General features: G+C 37.5%; 1 protein-coding gene across 1 annotated transcript in view; it reads right to left on the minus strand.

Moving 5' to 3' along the window:
* Window positions 1–19605, minus strand: part of ADAM10 (ADAM metallopeptidase domain 10) — a 119861-nt gene that overhangs the window by 15225 nt on the left and 85031 nt on the right. The window contains exons 7-12 of the mRNA XM_044978981.1: window positions 19065–19157; window positions 16977–17160; window positions 8287–8450; window positions 5877–6060; window positions 5385–5535; window positions 1736–1919 (exon numbers count right to left, since the gene is read on the minus strand). Coding sequence (XP_044834916.1) covers window positions 1736–1919; window positions 5385–5535; window positions 5877–6060; window positions 8287–8450; window positions 16977–17160; window positions 19065–19157 — 960 coding nt within the window. The remainder of the gene's footprint in view (window positions 1–1735; window positions 1920–5384; window positions 5536–5876; window positions 6061–8286; window positions 8451–16976; window positions 17161–19064; window positions 19158–19605) is intronic.

Genomic DNA, 19605 nt, shown 5'->3' on the forward strand with positions numbered 1-19605 from the left:
CAGTGTGTTCTTGGTGTATGCGCCAAGCATGCCTGCTCTAAGCTCCGCATCCAGAAGGGAAGGGCTTCCCTGATCTTGGCTCACACTGAGGAGGCACAGAGCAGGGCTCAGACACACATGGGGAGTGACCCCACCAGATCACATGAGAAGGTTAGGGAGTGGGGCTCAGACATCCCCAGAAAGGCTAGCCTCCCCAGAACCAGGCTCACATGAGAGGGAGTAGGGAAAGACCCACTGGGGGTCCCCAGATCCTGGTACACATGAGGGGTAGGGAGATAGGTTCAGACCCTCCCAGAAAAGCAAGCCCCCACCCCCAAACTGGGAAGATGCTAGGAGACTGGGGGGTGGGACCACCACAGAGGGGCACAGGTCCGCCAGATCCTGGCACACATGCAATGGGGCAAGGCATAGGGCTCAGTCACCCTGAGGGGCCAGAGACTTGCAGATCCCAGCTCACATAAGGGGGCAAAAAGACTGACTCGACTGTCCAGATCGAGGCACACGAAATAAGGGGAGAAATGTGGTGCTAAGAGGCACTCTGCCCCGAGTTCTTCCTCATGTCCCTTTTCCAGTGTCCCTCCCCTGAACCCTCCAATACCTTTCCCCTGCCCTACTACTCATTCGCATTTATTTCCCTCCCCTCAATGCAGCCCCAAACCTTTCGTCCCTATTCTCCTCACAGTTCTTCCCTTGCCCCAGCAAGCATTCACGTCTCTCTCTCTATAATATTTTTACATAGATATTGGTTACATTCACCCAAAATAAAAACAAAACCTTCCCAGAGACAGATTTTTACAATACACCTCCCAAACTTTCCCAGATTTCCGCAGAAAAGTGGGACTTGAACTGATATTGCCTGGGTCATGCTCAAAGCAGAAGCACCAGAATGCTGGGGGCCAAGGCCCTCTCACTTTTAGGCAGATTCTATCACCCTGGCTCAAAGGACTGTTCCGTAACCCCTCTGAGCTGCCCAGTTAGTATGAAACTTTGAAGGCCAAGAGTTCTGTTAACTCTTCTGTCCTCAGAGTACTCTATTAGGAGCATTTAGAAGAGGAAGCAGGTCTTAACCTAAATTTAGAGATGTTCCCTGCTGGTGCTGGGCAGTTGTGCATGCGCGCATGCACACACACACATGGGAATTTTATGATTCTCCCTTCCTTACTAGATGTGGTGGGCACATTTCTAGGCTGGCATGAAACAGACACTCCCTGTGGGCAATGGATTGTTGTGCAAACTACTAGCAGGATTCCAATATGCTAATGCTCCCCCTTGCTCTGGCTGGCTTGCTGTATACATTCCTGGCAAGTCGGCAGTCAGCAAATGCTCCTTTGCTCTGGCTGGCTTGCCATGAATACACCCTGGCCAGGCAGAGCATTTTGTAGGGAACTGTTGGGAGAAGTAAGGGGGCCGAAACACTCCAGTCCCGCAGCACCATGGAATAGGAGAGAAACAGGGTAGCTCAAAGCATGAGAGGTCTGGCCCCCAGTAATTCAAGCACTGCAAAAAAGAGTATATTACCAAAAGCAGTGTTTAAAAGAGTAGCTGTTTCAAAATAAGGTAACTATGGGGAAGATTTATCTTCCCACTACATTTTATTCTTTTTAAGATCACACTGAGTTTTCTGAAAAATAAGGCAACACTCTTATACTATCCTTAATAAGTGATAAAGCCATACTGCTTCAAAAATTGTGCTCTGTGATACTGTTAGTACAACGGTTCTGAACATTAAGCTCACCCCTTTAATGCAAACTTGTGTGTGTCTGTTGCAATCTGTGAAGTTTGGCTTGGGATCAGATGCTGGACAGAGAGCAGTGAAACCATTACACATTCCTTCTCTTGCGCAGTCAGAATCATTCCGACACTTATCAGTACTGAGTTTGAATCTACATTGTGCAGTACAGCAGGGGCCTTGACTGGGGCTACAAAGGAAAAAAACAGAAAATATGTATTCAGAAAAATGCAGATTTTTTTTCTGGTGTTTCTAATGTACCCCGAATAGCAATATTGTTCAAATCTTCTAAATTTAACATTTATTGATTAAAGGAAATAGAATAAAGCAGAACTTGCTAAGAAATATGCATATTTAACTGGAATACCACTTAAAACTACAACTGCGTGCAAAAATATTGTCAGTTTTGTTATTTCCAATTTGTGCCAACAAAATTTAAACTTAAAAATGTTTTTTTTTTGTGGGTAACACACGTTTGGTATTCTGCATCCAGTAGTCTTCTTGGTCTCAACTTTAATGATTAAATTATGAAAATCAACACCATTTACATTGCTTACACTAGAAAAATTAATTTTGCATGCATGTTTACATCTGAACACCTTCATAAAAGTCAAGTATCCGGGGGTAGCCGTGTTAGTCTGTATCCACAAAAACAAGAAGTCTGGTGGCACCTTAAGATTAACAGATTTATTTGGGCATAAGCTTTTGTGGGTAAAAACCCTCACTTCTTCAGATGCAATTTCATAAAAAGTTCATAAAAGTGAAATTTTAGGTTCAGATAACATTGCTGAAGTTAAACTCACTACCCGGAGGAAGTTTAAAATTAAAGATGAAGTCCTTCTTTCACACTGAGGAGTGAACCCCAAAACAGTAAAGAATCTGATACATCATACCCTTCATCACTAACACAATGCAATAGTTTAACAATTTACTAGACAGAAGTGTTGAACATCTGTCAAAATAGCCTCATCCAAAATTATGCTTCTGAGCCTGGATACTTTAAGATGAATTGTACAGCTTTCATAAAAGTTTAAATAGGTAATCTAAAAACAGTAAATTTACCAAAGTTACAGAACATTACTGAAACAATGAACTTATATAATTTCAGTTTACTTTTAGCATTTTCCCTCATTTTTGAAAACTAATCTAGGCTAGGCAATTTCATTTTTTGGTTCTCTCGCTTCAGGGACACATTCACATCCTCCACATAAAATATTCTTTGAGATTTTAAATGGGTAAAAGTTGCACATTTTTATTTGTACTGGGTTTTATATGCGTATTGTCAAGTAGTTTAGGCCTTTTTTAATATAAATATATATATATATATATAAATATATAAATATATATATACACACACACACACATATACACATACATACACACACACCCTTTTCAATATTTTATATAGACACACACACGTGTATGTGTCTATATAAAATATTGAAAAGGGTGTGTGTGTATATATATATATATACACACACATATACATACACACACACACATATATATATATAAAGTAAAGTTTATATATTCACTAGAAGTATCTACACCCTTTTCAATATTTTTGGTCACTTTCATATTGTGCCATATGTGTTGCATTGCCTAGAAACAAGGTAACACAGATAAGTTTGATATGTAAAACCCAAGTGCCAGAAAAATCTATTTGATATCAAATTGTATCCTTGAGTCACCTTCCTTCTAGGAAATGTATCACATATGGCACTCTATGAAAATGACAAATTTTGAATAAATGTGGTAGATATTTAGTCATCCACAACAGGCAGGTAGATGTCTTATAGTGCATTTTAACAAAGCAAAAATGTCTTCTTGGAAATACCAGTCTCTACCTGAAAGTTCTCTTATAAATATGGACTTTTCAGCGTATCTTGACATTTGTAATTATTTGCAGCAAGTGGTCCAAGGAAGTCTACTGCTGTAAACAGGGTTTGCTTGGGCTCATTAATGTCACATTGCTATCTTAGGCATGCAAGTTGTATTGATGAACACGATACTATAGCCATTTTTGCTGTCATGTAGGCTTCACGAGTTGAATCATCTTCTAGTGCCAATTCTTGATTTTTTGATCAATGCCACTTCAACAGAAGTTCAACACTGGTGTCTGGCAAGCCATTAAAGTTTAATGTATTCATAGACACTCTGGCAGCAGTGAGGATGAAAAAAGATATCACATGCAATGGGGTTAGAGAACAAAGCAGCCTTGTATAGCTGTGAGCCAAGAAAAGCTCATGCTGCTCTTAAATTAGGTCTTGTCTACAGGAACATTTATTGCATTGCAAACAGGGGTATAAATCTACCCTGCAGTAAGTGTCTGTGTGGACCCTGCTCCCTCATGCTAAAAATTCTGAAATGCACTTCAATCTACCCCATTTTGAAACTGGGAAGATAAAAGTGTCCGGCAGCAGAGTCCACACAGTTAGTGCACAGCAGGCTAGTGTAGAACAGATTTACACTCCAGCTTGCCAGACACAATCCCTTAAACAGCCTTCTAGATTTGTCAAGATTCTGATCTGCTTGCATTCTTTATTCTCTCCCCAACAGTAACAGTCAGAAAGGGAAAAAAGGGTAGGGATCCAACTGATTCTCCTGCTCTCCTCCCGCAAATCTCTGATATTACTTAACATTAAGAGTAACAGACCAAGGGATTAATTACAGTTTATACAGCCTTTCTTATCTCAAGACCACCGGAGAACTTTGACCAGGGTACATATATGTACTGAAATCATCTAATGACAATACAGTCACCTAAAGAATGGCCTCAGTCCAGGTACTAGCGGGCAGATGTTCATAACATACAATTCTTAACATCTGACAAAAACTAAACATTCCATGGCAGTTTTAGTAAAGGAGTCAATAATTGAATTAATAGTAAGACTAAATTTATCAGCAGAATTTGTCCTAACCATATCTGGTTTAATCCACGTTAACAAAGCTGTATGGAAAAGTATGTCCTGACACTGCATATTTGCACCTTCCACTAGCTAAAGAGAGACCTTCAGTCTTAAGAGCTGTCAACCTGACCCTTTTCAGAAGCAAAAGATAGACTGAATGTCCCTGCTCAATTTTTCTGCAAAACATCCAAGATAGATCAGATAAGCAAGTAAAGGGACTTATAACTTTTGATTTCTTTTAAGATCATGTCTACAAACGAATGCGTTACCTTGCAGGATATAACTACTGTGATAAATATGATTTTGCCCTCAGTAGGGACAAGGACAGTAATGTTTAAGTGTGTTAGCTGGTTGAATTTAGCTCAAGGGATAACTACAACCAACCGACATTTTAAAACACAACTTGTCCCTATCTATCCTGGGCCCTAAGATGTACTTAATGTAGTTAGCTAGAAAGAGTTTTAAGTGATGCATTTTTCCTAAAGACTAAGAATAAGGTAGTCTCATAGTTGCTGACTAAGAAAAGTTACTATTAGTGCTGAGTTAAAAAAATAACATAATATAGTTAGTGAAATTCCCATTAACTGTTACTAGTAAAATTAGGGACATTCTAACAATATAAGCGAGATTAGACTTCAAGTGTCAAACAGTACACCTTATAGAAGATATTTCTAAAATAAAGCTTGCTAGCCTATCCATAAGTCTGAATAATTCAATAAGCATAATATAACTGGAATATACAATACCTGCAAAGTTTGTCTTGTTTTAACTTGCATTTCTTATCTTCTGGTTGATTTGCATCATAACAGCATTCATCTTTACACTGGTCACTGTATCCACAATCACATTGCTCTCCCTCTTCTACCATTCCATTACCACAGATGGGCTGGCCAGACTCTGAAAAATGTCAGTATATTTTTGTAACACTACAGAATATAAAAGACATGATGGTAACTTGTAGTTAAATCATCATATGACATAGTTAAGCATGATTGGCAATGTCTACTCAGGATGCGATTAGTATTGGAAGTGTAGGTGTGTTGCAGATTCGGATTTTATAGGGAAACTTGAACAGTACTCTTCAGCATCCAGTTTATTGATTTCTACTACATATTTTGTTCTCATTTTGTATTCAGAACTTCCACTAATAACAATGGGAACTTCTTGTGCAAAAGAAAAAGTTAGATCAGAGCTCAGTTAACTCTTTAGCATTTTATAAGGATGACAAAAATACATACCAACAAAACAATTATTTCTTTTTTTCTCAAGAACTTGGCTGATATTTCGAACGCTACAGATGGAGAACTTATTGTTGTTAAGTTTGTCCCCAGATGTAGCTCTTGCATACATGATATAATTGCCATTTTCTTTCTGCCCCAAGTTTTTGGACTCCCCTGGAGTGCATTCCGTTCCAGAATCATGCTGCAAAACAGAACATTGTAAACTATTTCAAGCAGATCAGTTTCTATCAGTTAATTTGCTATCTTTCTACCTATGTGTATAACAGACTTGTGTGGGATAATAGGGTGAGAGAAAAAAGCTCATAAAAAATTGTTCCCGTTTTAAAAAGTATACCCACTTGCCTATTTCAAAAAGTGAAGAATATCAGAAGCACAGGATGAAATGGAAAATCCACATCTCCAGCTTAAATGTTAATGGTGGTTTATCAATCTCTGTGTGTGCTGGTTACAGCAACACAACACACATGCTCCTTTCTTTTACTGCTTTTACATTATATCCCAAAGGTTTTGGAGCACTGACAAAAGTTAACTTCTGTGAGAGCAACCATGTCATGTTTACACTAGAGAACTTGACTGTCCAATTGAAATGGTTAAATAAAATTGGCTTAAGCACAAATGGTTTGATGTGTCCATGCTTAGCCACATTGACTGGTATAAAGAATCACAGCAGTTTTACACACTAGCAGTGTTTTAGACTATTTCAGTTACACTGCCCTCTGGGTACCTGTCCACAGTTCCTGGTATCTCCCAAAAGCAGAGGATTCTGAGATTTCTGAATACTACCAAGTGCTCTGTAGGACACTAATGGGAGGACCAGTGGAAACATTTCAGATAGTTCACATTCACACTGTAGGGAAAACGTGGACTTAAATACGATATGATTTGTGGGGGAAGTCCATCTCTATCCACACTATGGAGAACTGATAATTTATAACACCATCTGGTAACATACATGAAATACTTTATATCAGGGGTCGGCAAGCTCTCCGAAGTGGTGTGCTGAGTCTTCATTTATTCAGTCTAATTTAAGGTTTTGCGTGCCAGTATTACATTTTAATGTTTTTAGAAAGTGTCTTTCTATAAGTCTATAATATATAACTAAACTATTGTTGTATGTAAAGTAAATAAGATTTTTAAAATGTTTAAGAAGCTTCATTTTAAAATTAAAATGCAGAGACCCCCCAGACCGGTGGCCAGGACCTGGGCAGTGAGAGTGCCACTGAAAATCAGCTCACGTGCCACCTTCGACACGCGTGCCATAGGTTGCCTACCCCTGCTTTATAATATAGAAGTTTCAAAGATTATGATAAATATTTTTTCAAAGCTTTTGCCATTTGACAAAGAGTAAGAAACCGCTTAATACCAATACTGTACTACCACTTTTGACAACTTATTTTCCCAGAATATGACCCAACCTTTCCAACTTAAGTTTATAAAATGTGCACTTTTAAACTGGTATTACTACAAAAAGTAGCAAATTTCCTGACAAGTATATCTGCTAACTATCCAAGATCAAATATGAGTTTCACAGGCAAGTTCAAAAATGATATTTCAATTGGTCCAAAAAGATTTTCACTCTATGACAGATTTCCTACTTCTTCAATCAATGCATGCTGTTAACATTTTGGATTCTTGTTCCTGCCAATATGGTAGAAATTAGCTTAATAGTTAAATTTCTAGTTTTCTAAAATGTAAAACTTTAAAAGTGACACGTAAAAGAGGAAACATTCTCCATTTTTCATAACCACCACTCACAAATAAAAAGAGAAACAAATAAAACCTTAAATTTTTCAGCCTGTCACAGACAAAAGCCTCAAAATAAATTAAAAATCTTTAAGGTATAAAAAAAAGGAACAGGGTACAAAGGAAAGCCAGTTTTATCCCCATTGTTGAGTGAGAGGACATAACCAAAGTTTTGCCTCATGAGCTGGGACCCTTGCCCTCACTCTGCATAAAATAAGACTAGTATTTACTTCTCTCCATAACACAGATGCACACGTACACACTTTGGAAGAGATATGAGTAAGCTTTGCCCTTCAAGGGAAGTGGGAAGACTTTAGGAGAGAATAACCCACACTTTTTACAGAAGAGTAGTTATGAATAAGTGCAGTATAAGATAGGCTAAGCCAGTAATTGCTGTAAGCAGCTAAATGAGAAATTAAGAATATTCAAAAAAAGTCCTGTTGCACCAAGTTCTTCCTTTTGTAAAACATTCATAAAGATCTTAACACATATTGCGTATCTGCAAAGTCCTTGCTTTTCTTCTGTACGCATACATAGATGAATTTTTTTTATTAGCATACACATAACAGTAAAAGGTTTAAGTTACAAAATGTTTTCATCATTAACAAGTTTTATGCCTCTCAAAATATTGAAAATTTGTAATGGAGCAACACTTAATACTTACAGGAGAACCAAAGTTATGTCCAACCTCATGAGCAAAAGTGATGTGAGAAACCTTAGGAGGGACGTGAGAGCCATAGTTCTGAACAGTGATGATTCCAGTATTTAAGGACTTCTTTTTACCATCAGAATAGAGTTTGCTCTTTTCACATATTCCGCCAGAGCTCCCTGCATTTAGAACAAGAGTTAAACAGCTCAAAATTAAAACATTTTGAAAGAAAAGAGGTGAGTTGTATTTTTTGTTCTGTATCTTAGTTGAAACTCACTCGAACAATATTACAATACTGAAAGTGTGTAGAGTGCCACATCAAATTTTTTTTTAATCTAAATCCCATTTGGTTCTCCTTTTCAAGTAAAGAATATACTATTTCTGAATACAAAAAAAAATTCTTTCCGGTATCAAGGAAAAAGGCTAACATTCACAATGTTCAGTTGCATATACTTCAAACCTGCTTTTAAATAGTATCTTCCATTTTCCCCCAAAGTACTTGTAAAAGACCTAAGATTAGCCACATATCCTAGTGAGAAGGAGTGACTCATTTCTTCACAGTACAATTTAAAACCGAAATGTGGTTTTGATAGGTGGTTAATGATATGTGTGTTTAAAGGTCAACAATCAAGGAAGTTACACCCAGTGTTTGAAAACGCAGTCCTGAGACTGTTATTTTGCTGTAAAAACATTTTCAGAATCTAGAACATATGCTTTCTATACAAGTTTTGTCTTGCTAAAGTCAAGTTGCAGTTCAGCAAAATAAGTCATATGAGAATAAGTACTTCCAGGAATAGTCTCACAGGGGAAGGTTAATAAAGATTCATACTTCAGCACCTATAAGTCAGTGAGTAAAAAGTCCAAAGTGGAACATTACTACATACTCTATATTCACCCACATATTTCAACGCAGCAAGTCCTAAAGGACAATTCATCTTTCTTTCATACTACAAAATATGATCAGATTCCTAAAATCCTCCTTAAATAGACTAACATTCCTTAGCTGCACATCCAACACCCGTTAGTCATCCAGACTCTATGTAATACACCCCTTGATTAAGAATTCCTGTACAGATGCGAGATTAAAACGTGAATGCTAACTATCTAATAGATGCACATGCATTAAGAGTGAAATTCACCAATTAAGTATGTTTTATGCAGGTAAAGTTCTTGTGAGTGGTCCTTGCAAAAATCTACATTCTATCAGCCCTAGCCCACTATCCCACCATGCTTCCCCAGCCAATGGACCAAAACAGACCCTCTGTGCCACATACATGGAGCATTAGGGCCATCAGGGCATGTATTGAATCTTCCTCAGGACAGTCACCAACACTGGTCTGACTGATTGATGGACTGGTGATCCCTCGACTCGAGGATGATCTCTACCATGGATTTACATATAGGTCCTGAGATGACTCTGGAGTCTGATCCTGGAACCGCAAATCCGCCCTGAGTAGGTACATACATTTTGTGACAGGATCATGGCATTCTGGGAGAAAGTTATTTCTTTTTCCTTCCTCCTCTCTCTTTTCAGCTTTGAGGACAAGGTGCTTCTCCTCAAAACAGGCCACTTCCTGATGGAGGATATGGCGTCATTGGGGTCGGTTGGTGGCTTGCTCTTCCCAGCTTATGATGTCCACATCAGTTTTCTTTAAATACGCTTTCAGTGTGTCTTTGATCTCAGACCATGGATGAGTGAGAGTTAAGGACTTGTTTTGGGAGGCGAGAGTCTGACATCCGCAAACAATGTCCAACCCAGCTAAGTTGGTGCATGAGAATCATTGTTTCAATGCTGGTGACATTGGCTTCAGCAAGGATGCTGGCATTAGTGTGGCCATCTTGCCATTTGATGTGAAGGACCTTCCGGAGGCATCGATGGTGATACCTCTCCAAACTCTTGGGATGCTGTTGATAGGTCACCCAGGTTTCGCATCCAGGGAGGAGTGCTGGAACAACAATCGTCTTATAGACCTGGATCTTGGTGTCCTGCCATAGGTCATGCTCTCTGAAAATGCATCAGAGAAATTTCCCAAAGGAAGCACTTGCGCACTGGATTCTGTGCTGGATCTCACTGTCGATTTTTGCATTTTGAGAAAGTTGGCTACTGAGGTAGCAAAAGTCCTCAACTGTCTCCAGAGTCTGACACTCAGTGGTGATTTGTTCTGGGTCATGTGCAAGGCCTGAAGCATGCTAATAGAGCATTTTAGGCTTCTCAATATTGAGTGAGAGTCCTAGGTTTCGGTAAGCTTGTGAAAGAAAATCCAGTATGTACTGAAGGTCATTCTCGGTGTGTACGAGGATGACACAATCATCAGCATACTGAAGATCAGTAATAGACGCCCTGAAGACATTAGACTTTGAGCAGAGACAAAGATTAAAGATCTGCCCATCCAGTCAATTCCATTGGGGGAGATGATCTTGATTGGGTAGAGATCAACACTGGTCTATACAGAAGTGATATACAGATCCCTCTGTGTTGCAGGGGGGCTCTCTGCACCCTAGTACAAGGCCAATTCATCTGCACAACCTAGTCAGAAGATCTAAGTGGTAGGGACGACAGACATGAATTGCCCTACCGATCAGACCAGAGATCCGTTTAGTTCAATATCCTGTTTCTGTCAGTGGTCCTTACAAGATGCTTCAGAGGAAGGTGCAAGAACTCCACTATAAGAACTCCCCCACATTAGATCTCATCCTAATATAATAGCTAGATTTTATCTGAAGGCCTGAAGCATGAGAGGGTTTAATATCCCTTCCAAAATGTGTAAGCTTTGATTATAATACTGGACATTCTTGTTATCCACATAAATGTCCAATCTTTTTTTTTTAAATCTTGGTGAACAGTTGTTCTTTGCCTCAATGACTTCCTATGGCAATGAGATCTACAGTCTAATTACTCATTATGTGAAAAAGTATTTCCTTCCTAATTTATCAGCTTTTAAATTCACTGAATGCTCGTTCCTTGTTCTTGTGTTATGAGACAAAGAGCAGAAACTCCCGATCTACCTTCTCTGTGACATTTGTTTTTTTATGGACTTCTATCCCTGCCTATGTGTCTGCATGACATTACTGAAAATGATCACACAACACTGTCATCAGCAGGACGGGACACAACAGTGAAAGAATAGAAAAGTCATGTCGCTGGGGGAAAATGTGTCCAATACTTAAGACACAAGTAGGTATTGAGAGTATCACCTAGGTATTGGATAGCTTTAAATGAATTTACTTCAATTTGATCACAACCCTCAACATTTGTATTAGTTTTCAGCTGGTGAGTGGTGATTTTATTGTTTACAAAACTCAAGGATGTAGTCTGTTAGTCGCTTTTATAAATATGTAGACTATAAAATAATTTACATTAGATTTATTTTCAGACAAAAATACCACTGAAACCTGTGGTGAGAAACTGGGCTAAAATTGGTCAGGAAATTTTTGAATGATCAAAAATAGTAACTTGCAGTTATAAAAAAGAGCTGTTTATTTTGTTATCATTAGGCGCAGAGAAAGTCTGATAGAATAGAGTAGAACTTTCTGTTTCAAGTCCTGTCCCATATGGACTTTGGCCCCCAGTTCCTTAAATGAATAACTGCTCTTGATATGAGCCCAAAAACAGCTGTGTGAATTGATGGAGTTAAATCTCCTTTACTTGAATTACCCAGAGAGTAGGCAGGGATGTCTAATGTCTCTTCTACTTTTTGGACTGGCCACAGAGCCTTTTGCTCAAAGGACAATGAATCCTTCACAGGAAAGAAACTTGCGGGACCACATCAGAAAATAGCATATATAGATGTAACATTTTTATCTAAATCAAATATTCTCTAAAACTATTCGCTAAAACAATCCAGGATTTTGGGAAAGTCTAGATTTAAAAGAAAATTATGCCAAATCTGAAATACTAGCTATAAATCTGCCAGACCCTGAAAAGTCACTCCTCCAGAAAATGTTTGGGTACAAATGGGCAACAAATTCTATAAGATACATGGGAATTCAAATCTCAAACAACCTAGAAGAGCTTCTATCATCTAAATGTTAAACCATTACTTCAGCAAATAAAAAGGATTTGGAGTGCTGGGGAAAGTATGCAATTTTTGACTGGGAAGAACACCCAAGGATATCTGCTATCTTTCTTGTTTCAAAATCTTTCTATGATTATCCCAGATACAAACCTAGCAGGAATACAGAGGATATTGTTACAATTTACATGGAATAAGAAAAGGCCAAGAGTGAGTGCAGATACTTTGTACAGCTCCATTAAACAGGGTAGACTAGCTGCTCCAAATAATCTATGGCAGCGTTTCTCAAACAGGGGTCTGCAGGCCCTGCTGATCAACTCCTTCCCCCCCACCACCACGCCTCCTGCATGATGGGGAACAGCATGCAGGAGGCGCTGGGAGAGGGGGAGGAAGGGGGACGGGGTGCTTGGGAGAGGTGGCAGCAAGAGGCAGGGAAGAGGAGAGGCGGAGTGTAGCCTTGGGGGAAGGGGTGAAGTGGGGGCGGGGCCTGGGGCTGAGCAGGCAGCTTGGGGGTCCACAGCAAAATTTAAAATCAAAATAGGGGTCCTCAGGTTACTAAAGTTTGAGAACCGCCAATCTATGGTATTATCAAGCCAGCCAGTTCAAAGCAGGAGTGGGGGGGGGGAGTGCCCAGACAAACACTGGGTCTTTATTGAACAGAAAAATTGTGACAGTGTAAATCTCTAGGCTACTCCAGAAGTTTACACACATCCTTTAGCAAAGGCTACTCTATGGGTTTGGGATAGAATTAGAGAAATTCTTTTCCCTCGCCAATCACATCCATTGCAAATACTCTAGATCTTAACCCAAATTGCAAACCAAAGAGCTTCAAAGATTGGGAGAGCCATGGAATACACTTGGTTGGCCAGCTATTCAGTAAAGAAACTTTTCTAACTTATTTAGAGATCACAACTAATTTTAACTGGCACTAGTACTTTGAAGTAAGGAATTATGTTTCTCAACTTTCTAGAAAACCTGTTTTATACAGAAAGCTAACAAATAGAAGGGATGGCACTTGGTCAATGAGGAAACAAAAAAATAACTAATTTGTATTAATCTTTGCAGACAGCTTTCCTAACAAAAAAAAGTTCATACATGACTCACGGGGGAAAGGATGTGGATAGACAAATTACCCCAGAGAACGGGGGTTTAAGTCTGGAAAAAAAAAAAGAGGACCAGTAACCTCAGTCTGACGCACAATAAAAAATTCTTGAAGATACTGTTTCAATGGCCCTTCAAACCAACCAGGTTATAAGATATATATATAGACTGAATGGGAATAAGTGTCAGAGAAATTGTGGTGAAGAAGGCGATTTTATGCATATATGGTATTCTGTTCAGTCCTTAGAGAGTATTTGGATGCAATCCACAACCAAATATCACAAATCGTGGAGTATTTATTACCAAATGATCTCTCGGTAATCTTCCTAAGTCTTTCTAGTGAAAATGGTCACACAAGAAGAAAAGAAGAATTAATCTCTCATCTGGTAGTAACTGCTTGGCTATTGGTAGCCTCTCACTGGAAAAAGAAACATAGTCCAACCATAGAGGAATGGTTTAAAAAAAAAAAAAAAAAGGAGGTTGTGGTTATAGAAAAGTTAACATACCAGCTATGTACCCAGCAAGAGACAGAAGACAGATAGATACAGGGTTACCTTTTATTCAATACTCAAAGTACATCCCCCTGCAAAAAATCCAGCACACCTATCCAGTTTTTTTAACATTTGATAGACATGCCTGACCTGTTAAACATGTATACTGAGATTTCACTCAACTTAATAAAAATCAGTAGAAATGGCATATTACAGGTGTTTTAATGATACTCACTCTGTAATACAACACCCTATTAAACAGAAATATCTGATGACTATACTCCTTCATGTCTCATTAAACGAAAACTAACTGATTTAAATAATTGTTTTGTTTCTGATATTTACATGGTCAGGATTTGTCAACTTGTTAAAATTTCCTAAATAGTTAAAAATAGTAGTTTGGTCAGATGCTTGTGAATATTTAAAACAAACAAACAAAACAATGAGAACATTTTTTAGTTGTGGGAATGCAAAAAAAATGCTTTTCATAACTACAGTTAACTTTTATTTTGTGTATTTTAGACATGATGTAATTAATAAGCTCTTGTGGAACCATGGACACTAACAACTCTGGGTTTGCACAGCCGGAATTTTTAATGAGACATAAGTCTATAAAAATTTACATTTACGCAAAGCATAGACACAATATTGGGAAAGTGAGGTTAGAATCTTATTTCTCAGGCTGGGCATGTAACATACAACACTGGTAAGATATCCAAAAATAAGAGATGCCGTACGGACTGATCAGTTCCAAACTATTCATCTTGTAAAACTAACGTATCCAGTGTGTTCCAAACAGCTCAAACACAGCATTTCCTAAAGGATCAATTATACAAATAAGCAATATGGGGCAGCCAAAGCAGCAGCTGTTATTTTCTGGCAACTCAAGAAAAATTGTTTTAAAACTAATATGCTTAATATTTCCAATTTTTAATGTTCCTGAAAATGAAGTTGAACCAACAATCTTAACTCCAGGCCATGTAGGTCACCATTTAACACAAACATTTACTACTTCCCTTGAAATAGAGGACACTGCTGCCAAATACCACAAGCTGCAGTGAAAGATAACATGGCCAAGTCTTTCATTAGTGATCAGCAAGCTTTCACATATACTACAGTGAGAACAAGGATCAGCCACCTATTGAATTCAATGTTGGATACCGAACAAGATTAACTAATTCACATGCCTTGCTCATATTCAGAAGTTTCTAGCAAATTAAATTCTAAATTTCATCTTCTCCTCTGCTTCAACTTCCAATTTGATTCCACTCACTAGCCATGTCCCTGTTCTCAATTACAAGTGACTTCACCCATTCCTCTTCCTCAACTTCTACCTACTTCTATAGAAGTTTGTTTCCCAATAAGCCTAAACTTTGAAAAGAAATCTATGTTCTAAATAACTTCTCTTAACTGTATTTTATGTTTATTCAGTTAGAATCTGTTTCTAATATAAAAATATCATGTTCATGTAAATATTTTGGTGATAAAAAATTAAAGCCTCAAAAAACTATTTTCCGGAACAGATTTTTTTATATATATGTAAAAAGAACTACAGGTTAAATTGATTTTTTCATATTTTATTTTGCATACTATCGGATTAGTTTGTGAGGATTGAAGACTTATCAGAAATTCTTTGTTTATCTTCAAACAGGAAATTTTCCTACCACTGACTTTCTAAGTAAAGGGATAAAAGTTATTCACTTGTGAATTTTAGTGTTTATTTTATTTCAAATACAGTTTTGTCATTCAGGGAATCAGAGAAGTCCAAGCTAACATTAAAAAAAAAATAAATCAAGAGAATTACAGTAGTACCGATAAAACTACCCAAAGTTACTGAGAATACAATTTTGTAAATAAAATCCACAGCATTGTGAAAGTTTTAATTTCATCTATGCTGATATATAGGAACTAGGAAGTAAAGGGTGTGGTCCAAGAAGACAATAAAAAGGCAGCACGGCAGCAGAGTATCGTCAGAAGTATGAACAGACAGTCTTAGTGTCAGACTTGTCTAAAGAAAAAGCCTTTGAGCATATTAGAGGACAAACCAAGCATAACTTTATCTGTAGAACAAGAATTACACTTTCTGGTCACAAAATGGATATGAGAACAGGATAGTATGGTAGGTCATCCATTTAGCATTCAGATACTCTAGAATTAAGTGAGGTATGATCACTTCAATTGAAAGAATGTTGCAACTAGTTTTCTCCATCCATTAGACATTTGTTGACCTCCAATATTATTCAACTGCTGTTTTACATTAACAATACAGGCTCTTTTCTGCAGAGGGAGCTAGTTGTCTATCCATACGGATGAACAGACTTTCCTTTTCAGGTGGTAAACGGTATTTCTCCAATGAAGGAAGTCATTCTCTAGAAAGATTTTCTCTTGTGTCACACTTGAACAGACATAAGACACTATTGGAATTGCAGATTTTTGTAGCTCCAATGAAAGTTATCATGAAGACTCTAAAATTTCTCCACGTGACATGACATAGTAAAGTGCTATCAGGAAATATTTAGAAACCGAAAATTAAGACACATGGCTGAAATGAAATTGGTCAGAGTCTCAGTGAAATTTAAAGACAAATCATCTAGGAAGGGCAAGTACAGAGATATTGTTTCAGTGTCTCTGCAGACATCACTGCATTGGTTTATACTCTGTTCAGATTTCCAAGTTATTTGTATCCGTAAGAGCTGGAAGCCAGAGATCCTGGAGTACAATTCTATGGCAAGATGTGAATTTTATGGCTGTAGAGTGTTGTAGAATACAAGAAGCCATGCTTATAGTTTATTTGAAGCACTTCTGACACCTTTTTCATTTCATTGGTCACTCATACCTGGTCAAGTGTCTGCCCAGAGAATTAAGATGCTGTTCTAAAGGAAAGCAATGAATAGGGGAATCTGTATGACTCAAATAGTTAGTGGCAGATGATGTATTGATGTTTACATAATTTCAAATCATACATTATCAAACTGTGAAGAATCAGACCTACAATGTTGGAAATATTTCAGTCAAGTCAACAGTTGATACTTTTCTTCCTTTCTCCTACCTAAAAATACCTGACTTCTGTAAGAGAGTACTCTAGTTATGGATTAATTACCTGAAGGGGCTCCAACCCAAGCCAGACCAAGGACACCATCATCAAAATCACGGTCAGTAAATACATAGGCCAAGCAATAATCATCATGATTCTGTTCAGAGTTCAGTTCCAGAAACTTCTCCACACCAATATTAGGAAATCTGAAGGGATTGGAAGGGTCTCTCTCATCAACAGTTGTGTTGATCTAAAAGTAAATTCAAATTTATACTAAATCAGACATTTCATTTTTGTCTGGCTAATACAAGCTTGCTAAGACAAACTTCCTATTACCAACTATGATGTCAAATAACATCAATATCTAAAGATTTATAGACACTACATATCAATTCATAATATCTAGAAAATCCTGAGTCCTAAAGTGAACTTGTTTCATAATACAATGTAACTGCATTTATGCGGCAAATTACAACCTCCTTCTTCTTCCTTCAAATGCTTCCTTAAGACAAACTTCATCCACAAGAACTCAAAAAAAGTGTGTATTTTTAACTTTAATTCTACATTTTTTAGATTAACTTTGATCTGGGTTATTCAATTGACTACTATATATATATACTTTAAATGCAAGTTCCTGGAGCAAAAAGATTGTATTACATCCTATAATATACACTGATGGCACATGCTACATCATAGCACACAAATGTTTAGATACAGCTAAGAACAAGAAAGAATTGTAAAAGTGCCATATAAAGTAAAACTGCATGCTCAGATTAAATCTCCAACATAAAACTAAGAGCAAGGTTTTAGTATTATGGGCTATACATAAATTCTGTTCAGCTCATTGTACTGTGAAAGTCTCTCAAAGATATTTTTCTGAGCACAAACATGCACTAAGGCAGAAGCTGATTAGAGATTTTTTTTTTAAAGTGAACACAACAACAACAACATGTGCTACTATGCACAGAGCAATTTCATATGTAACAATCTAAAAGTTGGAGGCCTAAAAGCAATTTGCAAAAGGAAGTTTTTAAAAAATTGCACTTTGGTCTTGGTTTTTTATGATGTATAAAGGCAGCCTTTTAATCTTTTATCTTTAAAATAAAAAGAGTCAGGTATATCAAGTGATCCATTCTGGTTTGACCTTCCCTATTTTTTCAGGAGGAACTTTTCAGGCGTCTGGTGTATTGCCAGTTACCTCACACCTTAACCCAAAAGGCCGAAGTGCTGACTCTTCAAAAAAAGACCTTCTTTCTCCCAAGCTGTTTATATATTAGTTACATAGATGTTACAAAGATAAAAATATAGATTAGTTTTTTTTAACACTAGACTAAAATCCCTTCCTCTCAATTGCTCCCCCTTTTAGTTGGTCTCTTGTAATGTCAGATATCCTTCCAAGGTAGATTAATACATTTTAAGGCCAAAAGAGACCAAGAAGATCACTTAATCTAACTTCTTGCATAAGAAGAGCCAGAGTTTCACCTGTGCTGGAGGGAATTAATCCTCTTCTCCCATTACATAAACAAACCCTGTTTAAAAGACCCACATTTGTAACTGTTGAAGCACACAACTTATCTCACACAGAATTTCAGGCCTTCTTTGTATGTCAAAGCAACAAAAAGGGAACAAGCACAACAGTTTTCTCCTTTGCACGTCACCTTTAACAACTAATTGATGTTTCTTTATATCAATGTACTGACTACATTTTCCCCACCAATGAAAGAACCATTTTAAGGATAAACTGGACTTTAAAATTAGGAAGCAACTTTCTGCAGTGACCATTGGTTTAAAGCATCAAATATAAGCAGTTTAAAAATAATTAATATTGTAACAGCCCCCCAAGTAAACTCCTATAGTTCTACTGTATTTCCTTTCCCATCACTGCCGATAACCAATATATGAGAAGCTCTGTCCCTTAAATTAGTCCGCTATGTCAAACACTGAATTGAAACATCACAGAGCCACGATGAAAGCCGCGGCAATGTGAATATTAAGATTGCAAGAGCACTGAAGAAATTAGGTAGGATGACAATTATAAAAGACTGTTTTTAACATGAAAGTTTCATAGTCAGCAGATAGTTAAATGACAATAATTCTTTTAAACAAACATTCCTCACATTCAACAGATATGTCTGCAACAACAGAATTACTTACTCTTATTCGTTTCACCATGAAACTGATGTTACGGATTCCTGTGAAATCTGTTGACTGGTAAATTGTGTCAATTGCTTTAACATGACTGGATATCTATTAATCAGAAAGAGACAAGCTGAAGTGTTTACAGTCAAAAAATGTTTTCTACCTATTATACTACACAAGAAAACTTTAATGCAAGCATCTTCATATCCAGTATTAACTTTCACTCATATGTGATAGGTGTTTTTAATAAAGTACCCGTAATGAATAATCAGTGTACATCTAAAGTAAATGACACAGTTCAGACCATAAAAATCTTAGATATCCCCTACTGCTAAATTAACTTTACTCACCCAATACAAATAACTGGAAACAATGATATACACATCTACCCCGATATAACGCGACCTGATATAACACAAATTCAGATATAACACGGTAAAGCAGGGCTCGGGGAGGGGGGGGGGGCGCGGCGGCGGTGCAGGGCTGCGCACTCCGGTGGATCAAAGCAAGTTCGATATAACGTGGTAAGATTTTTTGGCTCCGGAGGACAGCGTTA

Source organism: Mauremys mutica, chromosome 11, assembly GCF_020497125.1.
Source record: "Mauremys mutica isolate MM-2020 ecotype Southern chromosome 11, ASM2049712v1, whole genome shotgun sequence".
Lineage (NCBI taxonomy): Eukaryota > Metazoa > Chordata > Testudines > Geoemydidae > Mauremys > Mauremys mutica.